This window comes from Podarcis vaucheri, assembly GCF_965113315.1.
Source record: "Podarcis vaucheri genome assembly, chromosome: 7".
In the NCBI taxonomy this organism is placed as follows: Eukaryota; Metazoa; Chordata; class Lepidosauria; order Squamata; family Lacertidae; genus Podarcis; species Podarcis vaucheri.
The window spans coordinates 78,462,565-78,477,679 of NC_138765.1; the positions used below are offsets into that span (position 1 = coordinate 78,462,565).

General features: G+C 42.8%; 1 protein-coding gene across 3 annotated transcripts in view; it reads right to left on the reverse strand.

Moving 5' to 3' along the window:
• The window catches only part of CLSTN1 (calsyntenin 1), a 62,607-nt gene that overhangs the window by 24,891 nt on the left and 22,601 nt on the right, over window positions 1–15,115 (reverse strand). For 2 of the 3 annotated variants that reach the window (XM_082229936.1, XM_082229934.1), the window contains exons 3-5: window positions 6,014–6,043; window positions 4,217–4,412; window positions 466–674 (exon numbers count right to left, since the gene is read on the reverse strand). In XM_082229936.1, coding sequence (XP_082086062.1) covers window positions 466–674; window positions 4,217–4,412; window positions 6,014–6,043 — 435 coding nt within the window. The remainder of the gene's footprint in view (window positions 1–465; window positions 675–4,216; window positions 4,413–6,013; window positions 6,044–15,115) is intronic. The other variant, XM_082229935.1, reaches the window with a different exon arrangement.

Genomic DNA, 15,115 nt, shown 5'->3' on the forward strand with positions numbered 1-15,115 from the left:
TCTTTTTCCAACTTTCCTTAGACACACCTGATCTCCTATAGTAGCCTATGACAAGCACACGACCAGCTCCAAAGCTTTCGACAACAAAGTTTGAAATACTCCTATTTTGTAGGCTGAAAATTTGAAGCACCAATGAAAAGAGGTATTTTCTTCTGTTGCATCAGGGATGAGGAAGGTGTGGGTCCTCCAGATGTTGGACTATAATATCTATCATCCCTGATCACTGGCCACACTGGCTGAGTCTGATGGGAGCTCGTAGAGGACAACAGATTCCTCATCTCTCGTTTGTATCTAATGTTAGTCCTAGTATAGGGTTGCCACATTTCCAGACAGTTGTTGAGCTTTTTTTCCCCCCTTCCAAAATCTCAAAAAATAAAAAAAGCCAGATTTAAATGCTTTTATGGAGCAGGGTGAAATGGACACTACCCCTGTATAAACACACACATAGTCAATGGTCCTACTTACCATCCTTGTCAATAGCAAAGGGAACATCTGGTGTGACGATTTCATAGCTGCAAATCTGGCTGAACTGGGGAGAGCAGTCGGCATCCACTGCTTCCACTTTCAGGATGTTGTCGTACCTCTTGCCCTCAATAACGGCGGCTTTGTAGGACTTCTCTTTAAACACCGGGGCATACTCATTGACATCATTCACCTGGATATGCACCGTTGCTCTGGAGACAGAGTAGCAGCCAATTATTGGCATTCAGCAGAGTCAAAACAAAAAGTGAGCCAACTACATTCTCTAGCAATCAACCAGTTATGGCTTACAGAATAGTATTAGTGTTCTAAAAAGATTCTGCAACTCCGAACCTGCATGTTTGCCTTTCATCCCTGCAAGACCACCATTATTCCCATTATTCAGATAGCCCTTAGAAAACTAAGATGCAGAAGATGCTGACCACTGGGCCGCTGTCAGGGCAAACTGTATTTCAATGCTGGTTTTAAATGTGCTTTAATGTATTTTAACTATTGCTTTTCAACTAGCTCACTTTTATTACTCTGTATTTTATAGTGATGTTTTTAAATGTTATAAGCCACCTTGAATTCCGAACTAGGAGAAAGGTAGAATATAAATACATTAAAACAACAGCTATTATTATTATTATTATTATTATTATTATTATTATTATTATTGAAACACGGAGGCTACTAATGTGTGGGTAGATAAGGAGTCCAAGTCCGAGGTGTGATTTCAACCAACTGCCTACTTTATCTTTCTAGCTATTCCAGTACACAGGAGAGTAATCAAAATGAAGCTTGCTTATTTTTTTAGATCAACTCACAGGAAATCATCCACTGATCCCACACTCCCCAGGGCTCTTCTATCTACTTGGGCAAAAGCAGACAACATGCTGCCCTCCATTCAAGCTGGTGGCCATCACTGCCCCCTGTGGCAGGGGGCTGCATAGTCTAACTATGCACTGTGGGTTCCTTGCAGAGCCAAGTTGCTAAGAGTCTTGCTGCAATGCAACATCTGGAGGACACAATGTTGGACTACCTCTTTACTAGGGAGGAAGACACAGATGGGAGTGCTATCGTTTCCCCGTCAGAGGACGAGCAACACAGCTGTCTGGAGTTTTCAGCTTCAAGCCCCTAGGAGTTACATGCCTGGCAGCAAGCAACGTAGCAGTTTCAAGAAGGCACAATGGGGCAAAGGAACAAGTAATGCCTTGCATCTCTAATGCACATTAAACAGAGATAAAGAAGAATAGGGTTTGCAAGGCACTCGCTGTCCCTCCATGGAACATCCAAAGCTACTCTCATGTCTCAGGCTTTGCAAATGTGGTGCCGGTCATTTATTTCCCCTACTATAAATGGCATCTAATGAATCACGGGAACTGAATAAAGACAGGGCAATTGGCCTGGTCAGCCAGATTTGATAGCTTTTATTACAACTCAAGATTTATTGAAGTAAAGGCCAAGTGAGCTCATTTCTTAAAGGCATGAAAATTTGCCACTATAAAGATGACTACAATAGCTTATATTTAATAGGAAAACCTATAAAGAATATCTGAGACTCCCTCTTGTACTCAAAAGTTATTACAAAAACGTGTGACCCTTATCAGTAAGCAAAACACAGAATAAATCAATAGGGAATTGAGCTTTGGAAATACAAACGCTGTCTGGAGCACCAGTTTCATTTAAAAAATAAATAATTTCATTTTAAAAATAAAAAATTATTATTTCATACAATCGAACAGCAATATTTAAAGCCTTTAATTTCAAAACTTGCATAGAATTAAATAATTTTACTATTACAGAGCTAGAATAAATATAAGAGTTAAAAAAGGATACTTGGGGCTGATGTCTGACTTGTTCTTCATTTTGTTTAAAGCTTTTGACTTTTCCTCATTTGTATTAATTTTATGTCCTCATAAACACATGTAATAAATTCCCTGTCCTGAAATTCCCATCTCTCTTTTGAGATATTAAGTTACTTGGTTCCATGGATTATTCTCTCTCTCAACTTCTCTACACCCATAGCATATCTGTTAGCTTACCAATATTTACCTGCTCCCATGCTTTATTAGATATAGTTTATTAGGCTTCCGTTTTCCACCCCACGCTTTTGCATAAAGTATTCTAGCCACTGAAGTTATGATATACAGAGCATCAGTCTCATTCACACAAGAGTTTTCTTTTCAGCGGGAGCCTAAGTAGGTGTACAAAAAGATCCACTACATATTTTAGATTCCTTGAACCCACTGTTTTGTTTCCCATCAATGAACAAATGCTTTTGGCCAGCTTTGCGGACATGTGAAAGAGAACAGTGTGTATAAAGACTGCTGTGTGCTGGAGAGGGGGGGAATTTTCGCATGCCGGGAAAAAATGGATTATGTATACTGCACATCCAGGACGGGCCTGTTCCATACAACATATTAAAGGGTCTACAGTATCATGGCCCACTTCTGTGTATTGGAGAAGAGCACTGATGCTTTCATTCATCCATTCCATTCTTAGGCTGCCCATCAACCAAAGCCTTCTGGACCATGTTAAGAGGCTGGAGAGCAGCTGGGTGTCAGCAGCAGCACCCTGCCCAAGCTGTACAAGATATGCACAGGAGCAAATCCAAGAGGTACATCTTGGAGAATGGGATGTGACTACGGATTTAGAGATCTAAACCTTGTTCCAACCCAATACGCATCTGGCTCTTTTAGGCATGACAGGTGTATGTACTGAATCCCTTTAATCTGTCTGGTCCTGCTGTAACCAAGTACTATGAAGAGGCTTTGGGTGTGCTGATGACATTAAGCTCTCTAGGGAAGAGAGTCAGTGGATCCTGGGTGGGAAGGGGAACCAATGTTTTTGAGTTCTGAATACAGCACAGTTTTTATTCTGTATATTTTCTGTGTTTGTCCTGAACCTCAATAAAAGTTATATTTTTAAAAAATGAAAACAAACTGGTTTCATCTATTAGAGGAAACACACAGAACTGCTGTATTTTAAGCACAGAAATATTAGAATTTATGCATTGCATATAGGGAAGCCTGAGGGGAAAAGAAAATCTCTAATAACTTTTGTCAATGCTCAAGCAGTGATAACAATGCAGAATAGACTGTCCCTATTTTCATCTGAGGAATGTTGGGGGGTATAGTATAGTCCAGGCTTCCTCAATCTCCAGATGCTTTTGGCTTACAACTCCCATGATCCTCAGCTAGCAGGACAAGTGGTCAGGGATGATGGGAATTGTAGTCTCAAAACATCTGGAGGGCCGAGGTTGAGGAAGCCTGGTATAGTCCATACTGACTGGCAGCAGCTCTCTAGGGTTTCAGACAGAGTGTCTCTACCTAAGCCCTATCAGGAGATGCTGGGGCGGGACCTTCTTCATGCAAAGCAGATACTCTACCACTGAACATACCTTTATTTACCTCTTTCCCTCCTACCCCACGCTTATTATTAAAACCCAAATCATTGTTTACGACTGCAAACGGCCTTGAATGCACTGGCAAACAGGCAGCTTATGAATGTGGCAGAATGATTTTAATCAAGCAGGTAATGTATAGGCAGATCAATGCAATTTAGGGACTGGGTGCAGCTGGGAACACTTCTGGTACCAAGACCACCCATTGAGCATCTATCACTGTCACCAGCCGGTTTTAATTCATTCATTCAAGGGCAGACTACAAAGAAGAAACAACCGCATCCTGTCAGGAGGGAAAAAAGATCCCTAAATCAGAGCCTCCCACCTCCCTCTCTCCCACGCTGTACTTACTTGTGGGATTTCTTCATATTTGCTCCGTCTGGGCCCTTCCCACAATCATAGGCCTGGATGGTGAACGTGTAGTCCTTCTGCAGCTCACAGTCCAGTTTCTCTTTGGATCGGATCATCCCCTCCCCAGTGGATTTATCCACCACCACCGCTTCAAAAGGGACATTTTGGCCATGGATTTTAAACCCACAAATCTCACCTATGAGATTCAAAGTAACTCTAGTTAGCATTTCCAGGTAACAAAGCATGAAACAGCGGGGTGGGTTTTTTTTGTTTTGCTTTTTAAATGCAATTGTATGTGTGTGCAGCCAGGGGTTTGTGAGGGTCTGTGGACAAAGCAAAGAGGCAACTGTGCTTTTAAAGATGGGTGAGTTCCAGGAACTTTGTTTTTAAAATAAAAATAAAAAGGCATACATTTTGCTTTCCAAGCAACTGGTTTTTTTACTTTGCATCCATTCATGCAGGAATACAAAAAGAGAGAGAAAGAGAGATGTAGACAGGCATTTCACAGGAGTACTTGAGATGCACTCTAGGGCAAAAGAGTAAGAGATCTTAGGGGAGCGAACAGCCAAGGCCACAGGGTGGGGGAGATATCTTCTATGCCAAGCTACTGGGAAATAGCTGGGCAGCTTTGCTGGATTTTGACCAGAGCAGGAGGTTATAATGCGCCGTTACAAAGTCGGGAGAGGGAACAGGGGGAAAAGATGGAAAGAAAAGCTTCAAGATATATAGAAGATTCAGCACCACAATTAACATAAATTCTGTCAATTGATCAAAAGGACAAAGTCTTCCTGTGCAATGTACCTGGCGTTTAAAAAAAAAAGTCAGAGAATCAGAATGAACTACTGAATGAGAAAAGGTAGAAATACCAACTTTTTCAGGCATCCATTTCAACCTACTAACTTAGAACTGTCCTCTATACTCTTACTTTGTGGTTCAGCCCTAAACCATAACATAAATAGGAGAGAGTGATATAGGCCCAGTGCAAGGACAAACTATTTCTACTGTTGTGCCTACGGTTGTGAGATTCAGGATGCCCCACCTGCTCACACTCTCTTTCCCCTCGACTTCCTTCTTGCACATAATTGCCGTCTCTCTCCCCTTTTCAGAGCTAACCATAGCACAGAGTTACATCTCCACTAATACTACAAGCGCAGTTAAGTTTCAGACTAGAGTGTGCAAGCCTACAGTGGTTATACCACTTTGAAACTAACCATTGTTGCTTCAGTACAGATGTAACCAAGCTCCATGGTTAGCTCTGAAAAGGAAAGGAAAGCTGGAAGGCAAGGGAGGCTGAAAGAATAAACATGTTTGTGGGTATCTCCATCTCCAAGATTACAACTATTATACCTGCATGGGCTACAACTGTATCCAGCTTAGTTGTATACAAAGTGACCAACAATCTATACCATGAATTGCTGGTATGCAGTATACAATTCATTGCGTCAGTTCGCAAAAGTTTTGTTTCAATATATCACTAGAACACCCCCCAGAAAGGGAAACTATTAGAGAAAACGCTCAGAAAACACATTTACCAGAACTATACACAGCCTAGGTATTAAACTGCACAGTTCAAATGGATGTCTGATTTACCGATATTTCTAGCCAAGGGTTGGTTACATAACATTTTTCTATCAATATATTTTGAGGGTGGTGGGGTCGGGGAGGAAAAAACTGGGATAATAAAATGGGGTCAAAGAGCATGACAGGATCTTCTGTTTAAGTGCTGATTCCCCATTTCATAACCAAAGTTAGTGGGTTAATATTCATAAAAGGGGGATAGAAAGAACCCTTTATCACCTTCTTTGGTGACTGTCACCTCAAAACTCTCTAAAGGGAGAAAAGATAAACCCAAGTCAGTAATACAGGAAAGACTGAAAAGGGAGCAAATAAGGAAAAGGTCAAAGATGTAGACATTTACACAGAAAACCTTCGAACATTTCTCTTTTAAAAAAATCAGAATCAAATGGTCAGAACCAGGTCTTCATGTTACTCCTTTCTTTCAAGTTCAGAGACACCAAAGATGCCATTTCACGTTAACACATTTTCAACATCACTCATTTCCTTCTTCCAGTACTTTGCAGTTTACATACTTGTTCTGAACTATATCTATATTTAAAAGAGATCTGGGTTGCCATCCTATGCCAATTTACCTAGGACCAAGTCCCACAGCCACCCCAATACATTGCCTATTGTATCAATATCATATTTACTTGTAGCAGGGAAGCCTTCAATACTTGACTGGTTGAGCTGATGTGGCAGTGCAGGATGTGCAGCAGCCCAGGTGCTAAACATTCTGCAGTTAGACTTCTGTGAGGGAAGGTGAAGCTGTCAGTTTGCCTGGGATTAAGAATCCCGGGGGGGGGGGAATCCCACAAGGGGGCAGATGGAGGACTCTGAAAGCAATTCTGGGACACAGGGAAGGTACAAAGGCAAGGCATCCAACATCAGCAGACTAAGAAAGAAAAACTGGAGGTGTGTAGGTAGGGAATGAGGCTTGAAGGGCAGAGGAAATGGGTGTGATTTTCCAGGAACAGCATGGTAGGTAAAAGTTGGCCCACAGGCTGGAGATTAGAAACATAACCTCATAGAAACAAAGGGAGCTGCCACCCCCATTGTTCTACCCAGACACTGAGGTCCAGTGCCGAGGGCCTTCTGGCAGTTCCCTCACTGCGAGCAACCAAATTACAGGGAACCAGGCAGAGGGCCTTCTCGGTAGTGGTGCCCGCCCTGTGGAACGCCGTCCCACCAGGTGTCAAAGAGAATAACAACTACCAAACTTTTAGAAGACATCTGAAGGCAGCCCTGTTTAAGGAAGCTTTTAATGTTTGATGTATTACTGTATTTTAATATTTAGTTGGATGCCGCCCAGAGTGGCTGGGGAAGCCCAGCCAGATGGGCGGGGTATAAATAATAAATTATTATAAATTATTATTATTATACTGAGTTGGTTTGTCTATTGTGGCTCTTTGTTGTCTGCAGACAGGCAGCATCTTTCCAGGATTTTAAGAAGGGGTCTCTCCCAGCCAAAGAATTTAACCTGGGTCTTTTGCATGCAAAGCAGATGCTCTACCCTTGTGAGTTATGTACTCCTGGTCTATCTAGTCAGACACACTATGCAGTCATCTCTTGCTGTCTGTTATGCTACAGGACGGCAAACCACACCATGGGGAACAAATGTGTCAGGTCTTGCCCAACAAGCATTAGGAAGGCACAGCTGCAGAAAAAGCTCAGCAGGGTGCAAAGTGGGCTGCCAAAGCGTTCGCTGAATGTTGAACCATGGCAGCCTGCATCTCTAGCTCAGCTGGCCACCAGGGTGTGCAACTGCTGCTGCCAGAAAGGGTTGTGGAAAGATGAGCGGTACCCATGCGCTTGTCGCAGCTCCACCAACCATTAAGCCTTCTGCTTTCCAAATGCAAGTGAATCTGTGCAGCACAAGTAGCAATGCACTTCACTTTTAAAAATGTTCACTCATTTGAGAAGTTATACATGCCTGTTATCTAAAGGTTGTGTGGGTACCAACAGATGCCCCAATCGGAAGCCTGCAAGCAGGACCTGAGCACAAGAGCAGCTTTCCTCACTTGTGAATCTCAGCAACTAGTACTAAGAGGCACACTGCCTCTGACAGTGGAGGTAGAACATATCACTGTGGCTAGCAACCACTGATGTCCCATGAGTCTATCTTAAAGCCATCCAGGTTGGCAGCCATTATGCCATCTTGTAACAGCCATTATATGCTGTCTCTGTTAAATGTGGAAAAGACTTGAAAGGTGACACATGCTACTTCTAAATGCATGAGGCACTACAACTACCTCTTCCAATAAAAATGACTCTCAAAAGAAATGCATGAAATAGGAATGTCCTATTAAAATTAACTGGACCCAAATCAATGCCGAAACACATGACTTTTTTTTTAAAAAAAGTATTGATTTTCAATTAAGACCCAATTAAGGCCCTCATCGGCCAGGCACAGCAAATATTGCCCTCCTGGGAAAGGAACTCAAGACAGTATATTTGGGAAGTCAATGGGTCACTGAGGGTACAAAACCTCTTGTTGCACCCCTGCAAGCAGACTTCAGACAAGTTCCCCAACCAGAGGGCTGAATACAAAAAGCTCATGAAAATGCTAGAGTACCAATACTGTATTTTTTGCCCTACAGAACGCACTTTTTCCCCTCCAAAAATGAAGGAGAAATGTGTGTGCATCCTATGGGGCGAATGCAGGCTTTCGCTGAAGCCTGGAGAGCGAGAGGGGTCAGTGTGCACCGACCCCTCTCGCTGCCCTGGGCTTCGGGGAGATATCTGCAAGCCTGGGGAGCCCGGCAGGAATTCCCACCGGGCTCCCTAGGCTTGCGGATAGCAGCCTGCAGCCCAAAACCCGGGGAGCGCTCCGCAGCCCACCCCGGCTTCGGGCAGATGTCTGCAAGCCTTGGGAGCCCGCAGGAGTTCCCACCAGGCTCCCAAGGCTTGCGGATAGCAGCCTGTTCTGGGGGCTGGGGTTGGGGGAAGCTCGGCCTCCCCCCGCCCTAGCCCCGCGCCGGGGGGGATATATTTTTTTTTCTTTATCCCCCCCAAAAAAAACTAGGTGCGCCCTATGGGCCGGTGCGCCCTATAGGGCGAAAAATACGGTAGTTCTGACACAGGAATGAGTTTCAAGAACAATTTCCAGAGGGAATGGTAGCTGTCTTAGCTTCTTACAGCAAAAATCAACTGTCTTTTGCTCTCTTAAGGACAAGCTGTGTTATGGCATAAACTTTCATGACTAGTCATGAAATGGCAGACTGGTGACATTTTCTTGAGCATTGCAGAGATGACTGTATTATCACCATCAACGAGAAACAGTACTAGACAGCACAGATATTTGGCACTGGTAAGCTGATTAACTCAAGCAGTTATCTCAATTTAACTCACAGGGGATAGCACTGAACTTCTTGATGAACTGCAGTTCAGCTATTTCACATTGTATTCTTCTTTATTTTAACTGCTTGTGAATAGTTTCCTGTTCCACTAAAGATGTTAATTTACTCAGCACTGGTGAGAGGATCGTATTATCACCAATCTGCTACTGTAACGGATTTCACTATTTAATTTACATTTAAAGTTCTTATTGATTGCTGTTTGCGATTTTTACATCTCCTTGCCGCTCAACTCCTACCTGAATGATTTTCTCCTGTAATAGGTCCAATGAAAAGATTATGTCATAATAAAATTTTGTTACGCCTTTAAAAAGGTGCCACAATACACTCTGTTGCTTTTGCTTCAAAAACACTATGCTTTCTTGAAGCAAACATTCCCATGAAAACATTAAGAGCCTAGTCTATGGCTGCAGGACGGCATGATGGCAAGAAGCCTAACAGCGAAGCGGGGTGGGGAGGAGGAGGGGGGAGAGACAGACAAGAAAGAAGTGTGTTAATGTGACACAGTTGCCTGGGCTGGCTTTTGAAAATAAAAAGACTGCACAGCTCTTGGCCACTTTAATTGGTCTCTTAAAGTCCTTTGTCAATGCCAGTCAATGCCAACCTTTGCCATGAGGCGATTTGAGCATCACCCTTCTTGGCATCCCTCTGTCAGAACTAATCTATCCAGGAACACTCCTTGATTCTCCAAACATTGACTGCGGTACTCAAGATGCACTGAGAAACTCTTTTTTTCCCTTTTTCCACACTGGCCAATCTTCACTTTCATGTGAAGCACATGAGCAAAGCAAAATTAACAGGCAAATATTTGAAATTTACGGCCTGGAGTATTTGAAATAGAAATATTTCTTTGAATTCAACTCAGTTACCCTGTTCTACATCGACCCTGGGGAGAGGGAGGACAGAAACAAGCATTTAGCCAGACAAATTCCAAGCATGTCACTAATTGGGCTTTGAAGTATGGCACTCATTTGGCCCCTCGCTGTTCTACAGAAAGGCCAGGAATTTCACCCAAACAAACATTTCTGAGCACATTAGAGAGTCTTAAAAAACAACACCCATAATCTGGCCAAAAGGAGTGTTTTTGGGACTGTTCTGCATATTCTAATAATTGAACAGACAAGAGGTCACAGTTTCAATATGTGCTCCAGATTTCCAGGGCACAATTAATGGGTATAATGTTTCTGCCAGAGTTGCACAGTCAAGACACTGTTTAAAAACAACAACCAGGGAACCAGAAAATACAGCTTCTTAAAACAATGCTGAAATACAGCAGTCAGCATTGGATTTACCTACAATCAAGAAAATTGGAAGGTCAAGATTGGAGCAGATTCTGGGTTCTCTAACCAATGGACAGTGCCCTCCATTAGAAACAGCTACACTTTTGATGAACTGCAGTCATGCAGGTATATTCCTCGCAGGTACACATAATTGGAAGTGATGTGACCTCAAGCAAAGGTCTTCCACAGAGTGCTCTAGTTTTGCACCTCTGTAGTGCCTTCCCACTCAAACAAAGGTACTTAATACCAGATAAGACTACTGGCCAATCTAGTGCCTAATTATCCACTCTAATTGACCTGATCCAATGAATTGGAGATGCTGTGGAGGCTGGACCTGGAACCTTCTCTTGCAAAGCAGGGTGGTGTACCACAGAGCTATGGTCCTTCTTCCCCTTCTCAGAGGTAAGTGATACCCTCCTATGGTAGCGGCATTCTACTCTATAGTTCTTTCTACCTTCAGATGGAGAAGATGCCCTTTAAGGAAGCTTGCTGACCATTATTTGTCTGCTCAACAGTGGCACCCACGGGACTGGTAGGCCAGAAAGCAGCCAGGCAACGGCAAATAATTCTATATTTCCCCCCATCCTCCTCCCTGCTGAATTCTACCAAAGAGCAACACTGAGGTTAAGGTAGAGGAAACTGACAGGCAGGACCAATCCCTAGGCTGATTGTAAGCAAGAAGACAGGCAGGGGCTGGCTGAGGGCAGTGCCATATTCATCTTAATGGGCCACCCCCCCCCCCACTGTTTAGTAGTGGCAGAGGACAGCCCCACACTTAGCTATCCTAAACGTGACAGTTCCAAGGTTCTGGGGTGGACACAAATAACTGTCTAGTCTTCAAAAACTAGTCTGTTCCATCTGCACTCCAACCTCATCCGTACACAGATGAAAACAAATGACAGCTGGAAAGAAAAACCCAATTTGAAGCCACAGGCCTGATAATTCAAGTTTTTATTTCATTTAATTTTCATTTCACTTTTAATTTGTACACTGTACCACCTTTCTAGGTTTACAAGGCGGTTTACCAGCTGAAGAAATAACAAAACATACAAAAAAGATCACACATCTTATAACACTGCAATTCAGTAGAAATAAGCCATAATAAAATATATGACTTAAAATAAATGACTTCTACCAAGTAATATTCAATAATCCATTAGAATATAACTACTGTATACTGTACTTTAAAATTAACTCTCAAAATATCAGCAAATAGTATTAAACAAAAATTCACTCTCAACAATTGCAATGAATCATTTATTATAATCAATGAAAATAACAGCAAAATTACAATACATAAAATGCCACAATATATAAGAAACACGTATACCAAACCTTTATACCAAGGCAGATTCCTCCTAACATTCCTGCTTGAGTGATGTCAAAAGCTCTCCCTGCCCTGCCCTAAGCCCAATATTACCAATTTACAAATTAGCCAGCAAACCTAGTTACAGGAAATTATCCATTCCTATCTGTTAATTGGAACTGACAAGGCCAACGCCCCTCTCTGATCACTGACTCAAGCAGGGCTATTTGCTTCCCCTCTTTGCCTATCAATTAAACTCCCATACTACACATTTCGCCAGCTGCAGCCCGGATGGCAGCACCGCTCACTGCTCTAAACAAACAAGGGCTGGCAGCACAGCCAGGAGAGACGCAGACATCAGCAATCACTCACCGGAACATGAGCTTCCTATAAACTGCAAGTGGGGAGAGAGGAAGGAATACTGACAGAAGGCTTAAATTTTGTGGGTTATTTTTTAAAAGACGAATCCACAATGCTTAGACATGCTGCATGCAGACTTTTATATCCTGTATGCAAGCACGTCCCTTAAAATGGAGACTTAAATCATGCACAATGGCAAATTCCTACTTTTAACACACCACTATTAATATAGGACAGTGTGGAAAAATAGTTGGGGGAAAAGGTTATAGGCAATGCTAGTCCTACTCAAGAGCAGATCCAATGTATTTAATGTACATGATGAACTTTAGGTCCATTCATTTAAATGGGACACAACCCAAAGTATTTACTTCTTCTTGGAAGTAAGCAAGCTATGCACACACACTATATTAAAGCTTCTGTTTAACTCCAGAGTTTTTATCTCTCTCTCAGATTTGAGACAGCTTATCTCATTACGGTTGCTGAGAATCGCAAGTGAGGAGAGTGCTGTTGTTTGGACTTCTTATGCATGGCCACTGTGAGAACAGGACGCTGGACTAGATGCGACTTTGGTCTGACCCAGAGCCACAGGGCTCTTCTTATGTTCACCGCACCCATGGGAACATTTTTTTAAAAAAACTGTGAGATATAGGTAGAGGAACATGTGAGCTTTGAGATGTTCCTTGACTACAACTCCCATCATCTCTGATCACTGGGCCATGCTGGCTGGGGCTGATGGGAGTTGGAGTCCAACAACTTCCAAGTTTACTTGAGAGATCACTGTACCCCTTATGTACTCAGTAGTTCAGTGCATTATACAGGAGAATCATGCCCCAGAATACCAGTTGATGGGAATCAAAGGTGGATAGGAGTGCTGCTGCTGCATGCATATTCAGCTTGCAGGCTTCACATAGGCATCTTGTTGGCCACTATAAGTACAGGATGATGGACTAGATGGTCCACTAGCCTGGTCCAGCAGGCCTGTCTTACACCCTCATGTCCTAAGAACAAAGGAAGCTGCCTTATACTGAATCAGGCCCACTGGTTCACCTAGCTCAGTATGGTACACAATAACTGGTAGCAGTTTTCTGGGGTTTCAGACTGGGTTCTCTCCCAGCCCTACCTGGAGATGCCAGAGATTGAACCCGGGACCTTCTACATGCAAAGCAGGTGCTCTACTGCTAAGCTACAATAAGGACATGATTTGTCTGCCTAAGTCTCAGATTCAGTTATTTGTAACTACAGATAAAAGGGTCTTGGACAGGGCAGCTATGCCCAACCCTTAGCTCTCCTTCTGAAGCAAGAAGCATAGAAAACACTGAAACAATAAGGAAAATTGGACTGCAAACTGTTCCTGGAGCTGAACAAACTAATCAAAACAATCCCACCCCCACCCCTTTAATCTCTACAATAAAGCCCATGCTCTCAATAGAACAGACTGGTGTGTGTTTGAAAACCAAAGTGTGGCAGGTTTGTACGGGTCAGAATGAAATATAGACATAATAAATGCAATGAACTTGCTATCTTAACATTTTGGCTGGTTGTGAATATTGCCAGACTGGTTTCCCAATCAGGGACTTGGTCCTGTAAAAGATTTTACTTAGCAAAAGGTTTATTCAGACAAACCACTAATTAAAAGCTTACGTTAATAGCAAGGAATAGACTTGACACCAAATGGTCTCCTACACATAATCTCCTTATGTCTGATCAATCAAGGGGCAACCTGTGGGATGTGTTTTTTAATCCCTTTATTGACTAAAGTAGACTTTAAAGCAAGTTGCTGATGATGGTAACAACCTAGCAAAACAAAGTAGTAGCAGAAGAAATTGTCCACAGGTTAGAACTGTTCGATTTCTAAGTTGCCCTTCACCATGAGGTCCCAGGGCAGGCTACAACCATTTAAAATTCAGTATTAAAAACAGTTTAAAACAAATTAGTCAAGGGAATAGGGTGGGTCTTGTACATGTATATATCTCAGGTGTCCAGGGTAAAGAGATGCGTCTTCAGCATTTGATGAAGACTATATAATGGTGCTAGATGCCCCTCCATGGAGAGCGAATTCCACAACCTAGGATCTGCCACAGGGAATGCGCTCTCCTGGGCATCCACCACAAATTTCTGAGGGCAGTGGAATTACCAAGACCCCCCCCCTGCAGTGGAATTACCAAGAGGGTCTGTTGGGAAGAAGGAGGTCTTGCAGATATTTGGTAGTTATCCAGTCCAGCTGCTTAACCCCAACACAGTACAGCCCCCTTCCCTGTACATAATGGTGCATATCCAGCTTTTCTTTTCAAAAAGAACTCCCAACAGCTGCTTCATCCATTGTCAAAATGCTCTTCAAGTTCCCACAACAATTATGGCGAATGTTCTTCTCCTCTCCAGTGTTAGAAACTCACCGATATATAAGCTAATCGCCAAATGGCACCTTAAGCCTGGGCTACAGTCACCACAATGGTATATTTGGCATCATTCCCCCCTCCCCGAAGTATGGTGTTTGTTGTTATTATTAATTTCATTTCTATACGGCTTTATATTGTAAGAAAAAAATCTCAGCGGTTTACAACACATCAAATCAAACAATACAGAATAAATCAAATTCAAGCTTTAAGGAAAATATTTCAGATCCTCCTCTAGGTGCCATTTTGCTTTCCCCATATATATTTACCTACTTAATTTACATAGTTGCTCCACAGCAGAAGTACTCTAGAAAGCCAGTGTGGTAGATGGTTAAGAGTGTCAGACTAGGACCTAGGAGATCAGGGTTCAAATCTCCACTCAGTCATGAAGCTGACTGGGTGACCTTGGGCCTGTCACAGCCCCTTAACCTACCTCACAGGGTCGTTGTAGGGATTAATTGAGGAGCCATGTGCTCCTTGGAGGAAAAGGTGGGATATAAATGCAATAAATACACTCTTCTGCTTACCTGCTTAAAGGAAGCTGGAGGGGCCAGCCAGATGGAGATGTCAGTTGCCAACCTGGCATCCAGAGATCTCCACATGGTTGCAATCGGACCCACTCCAGTCATAAAACATGTCTGGCTAAT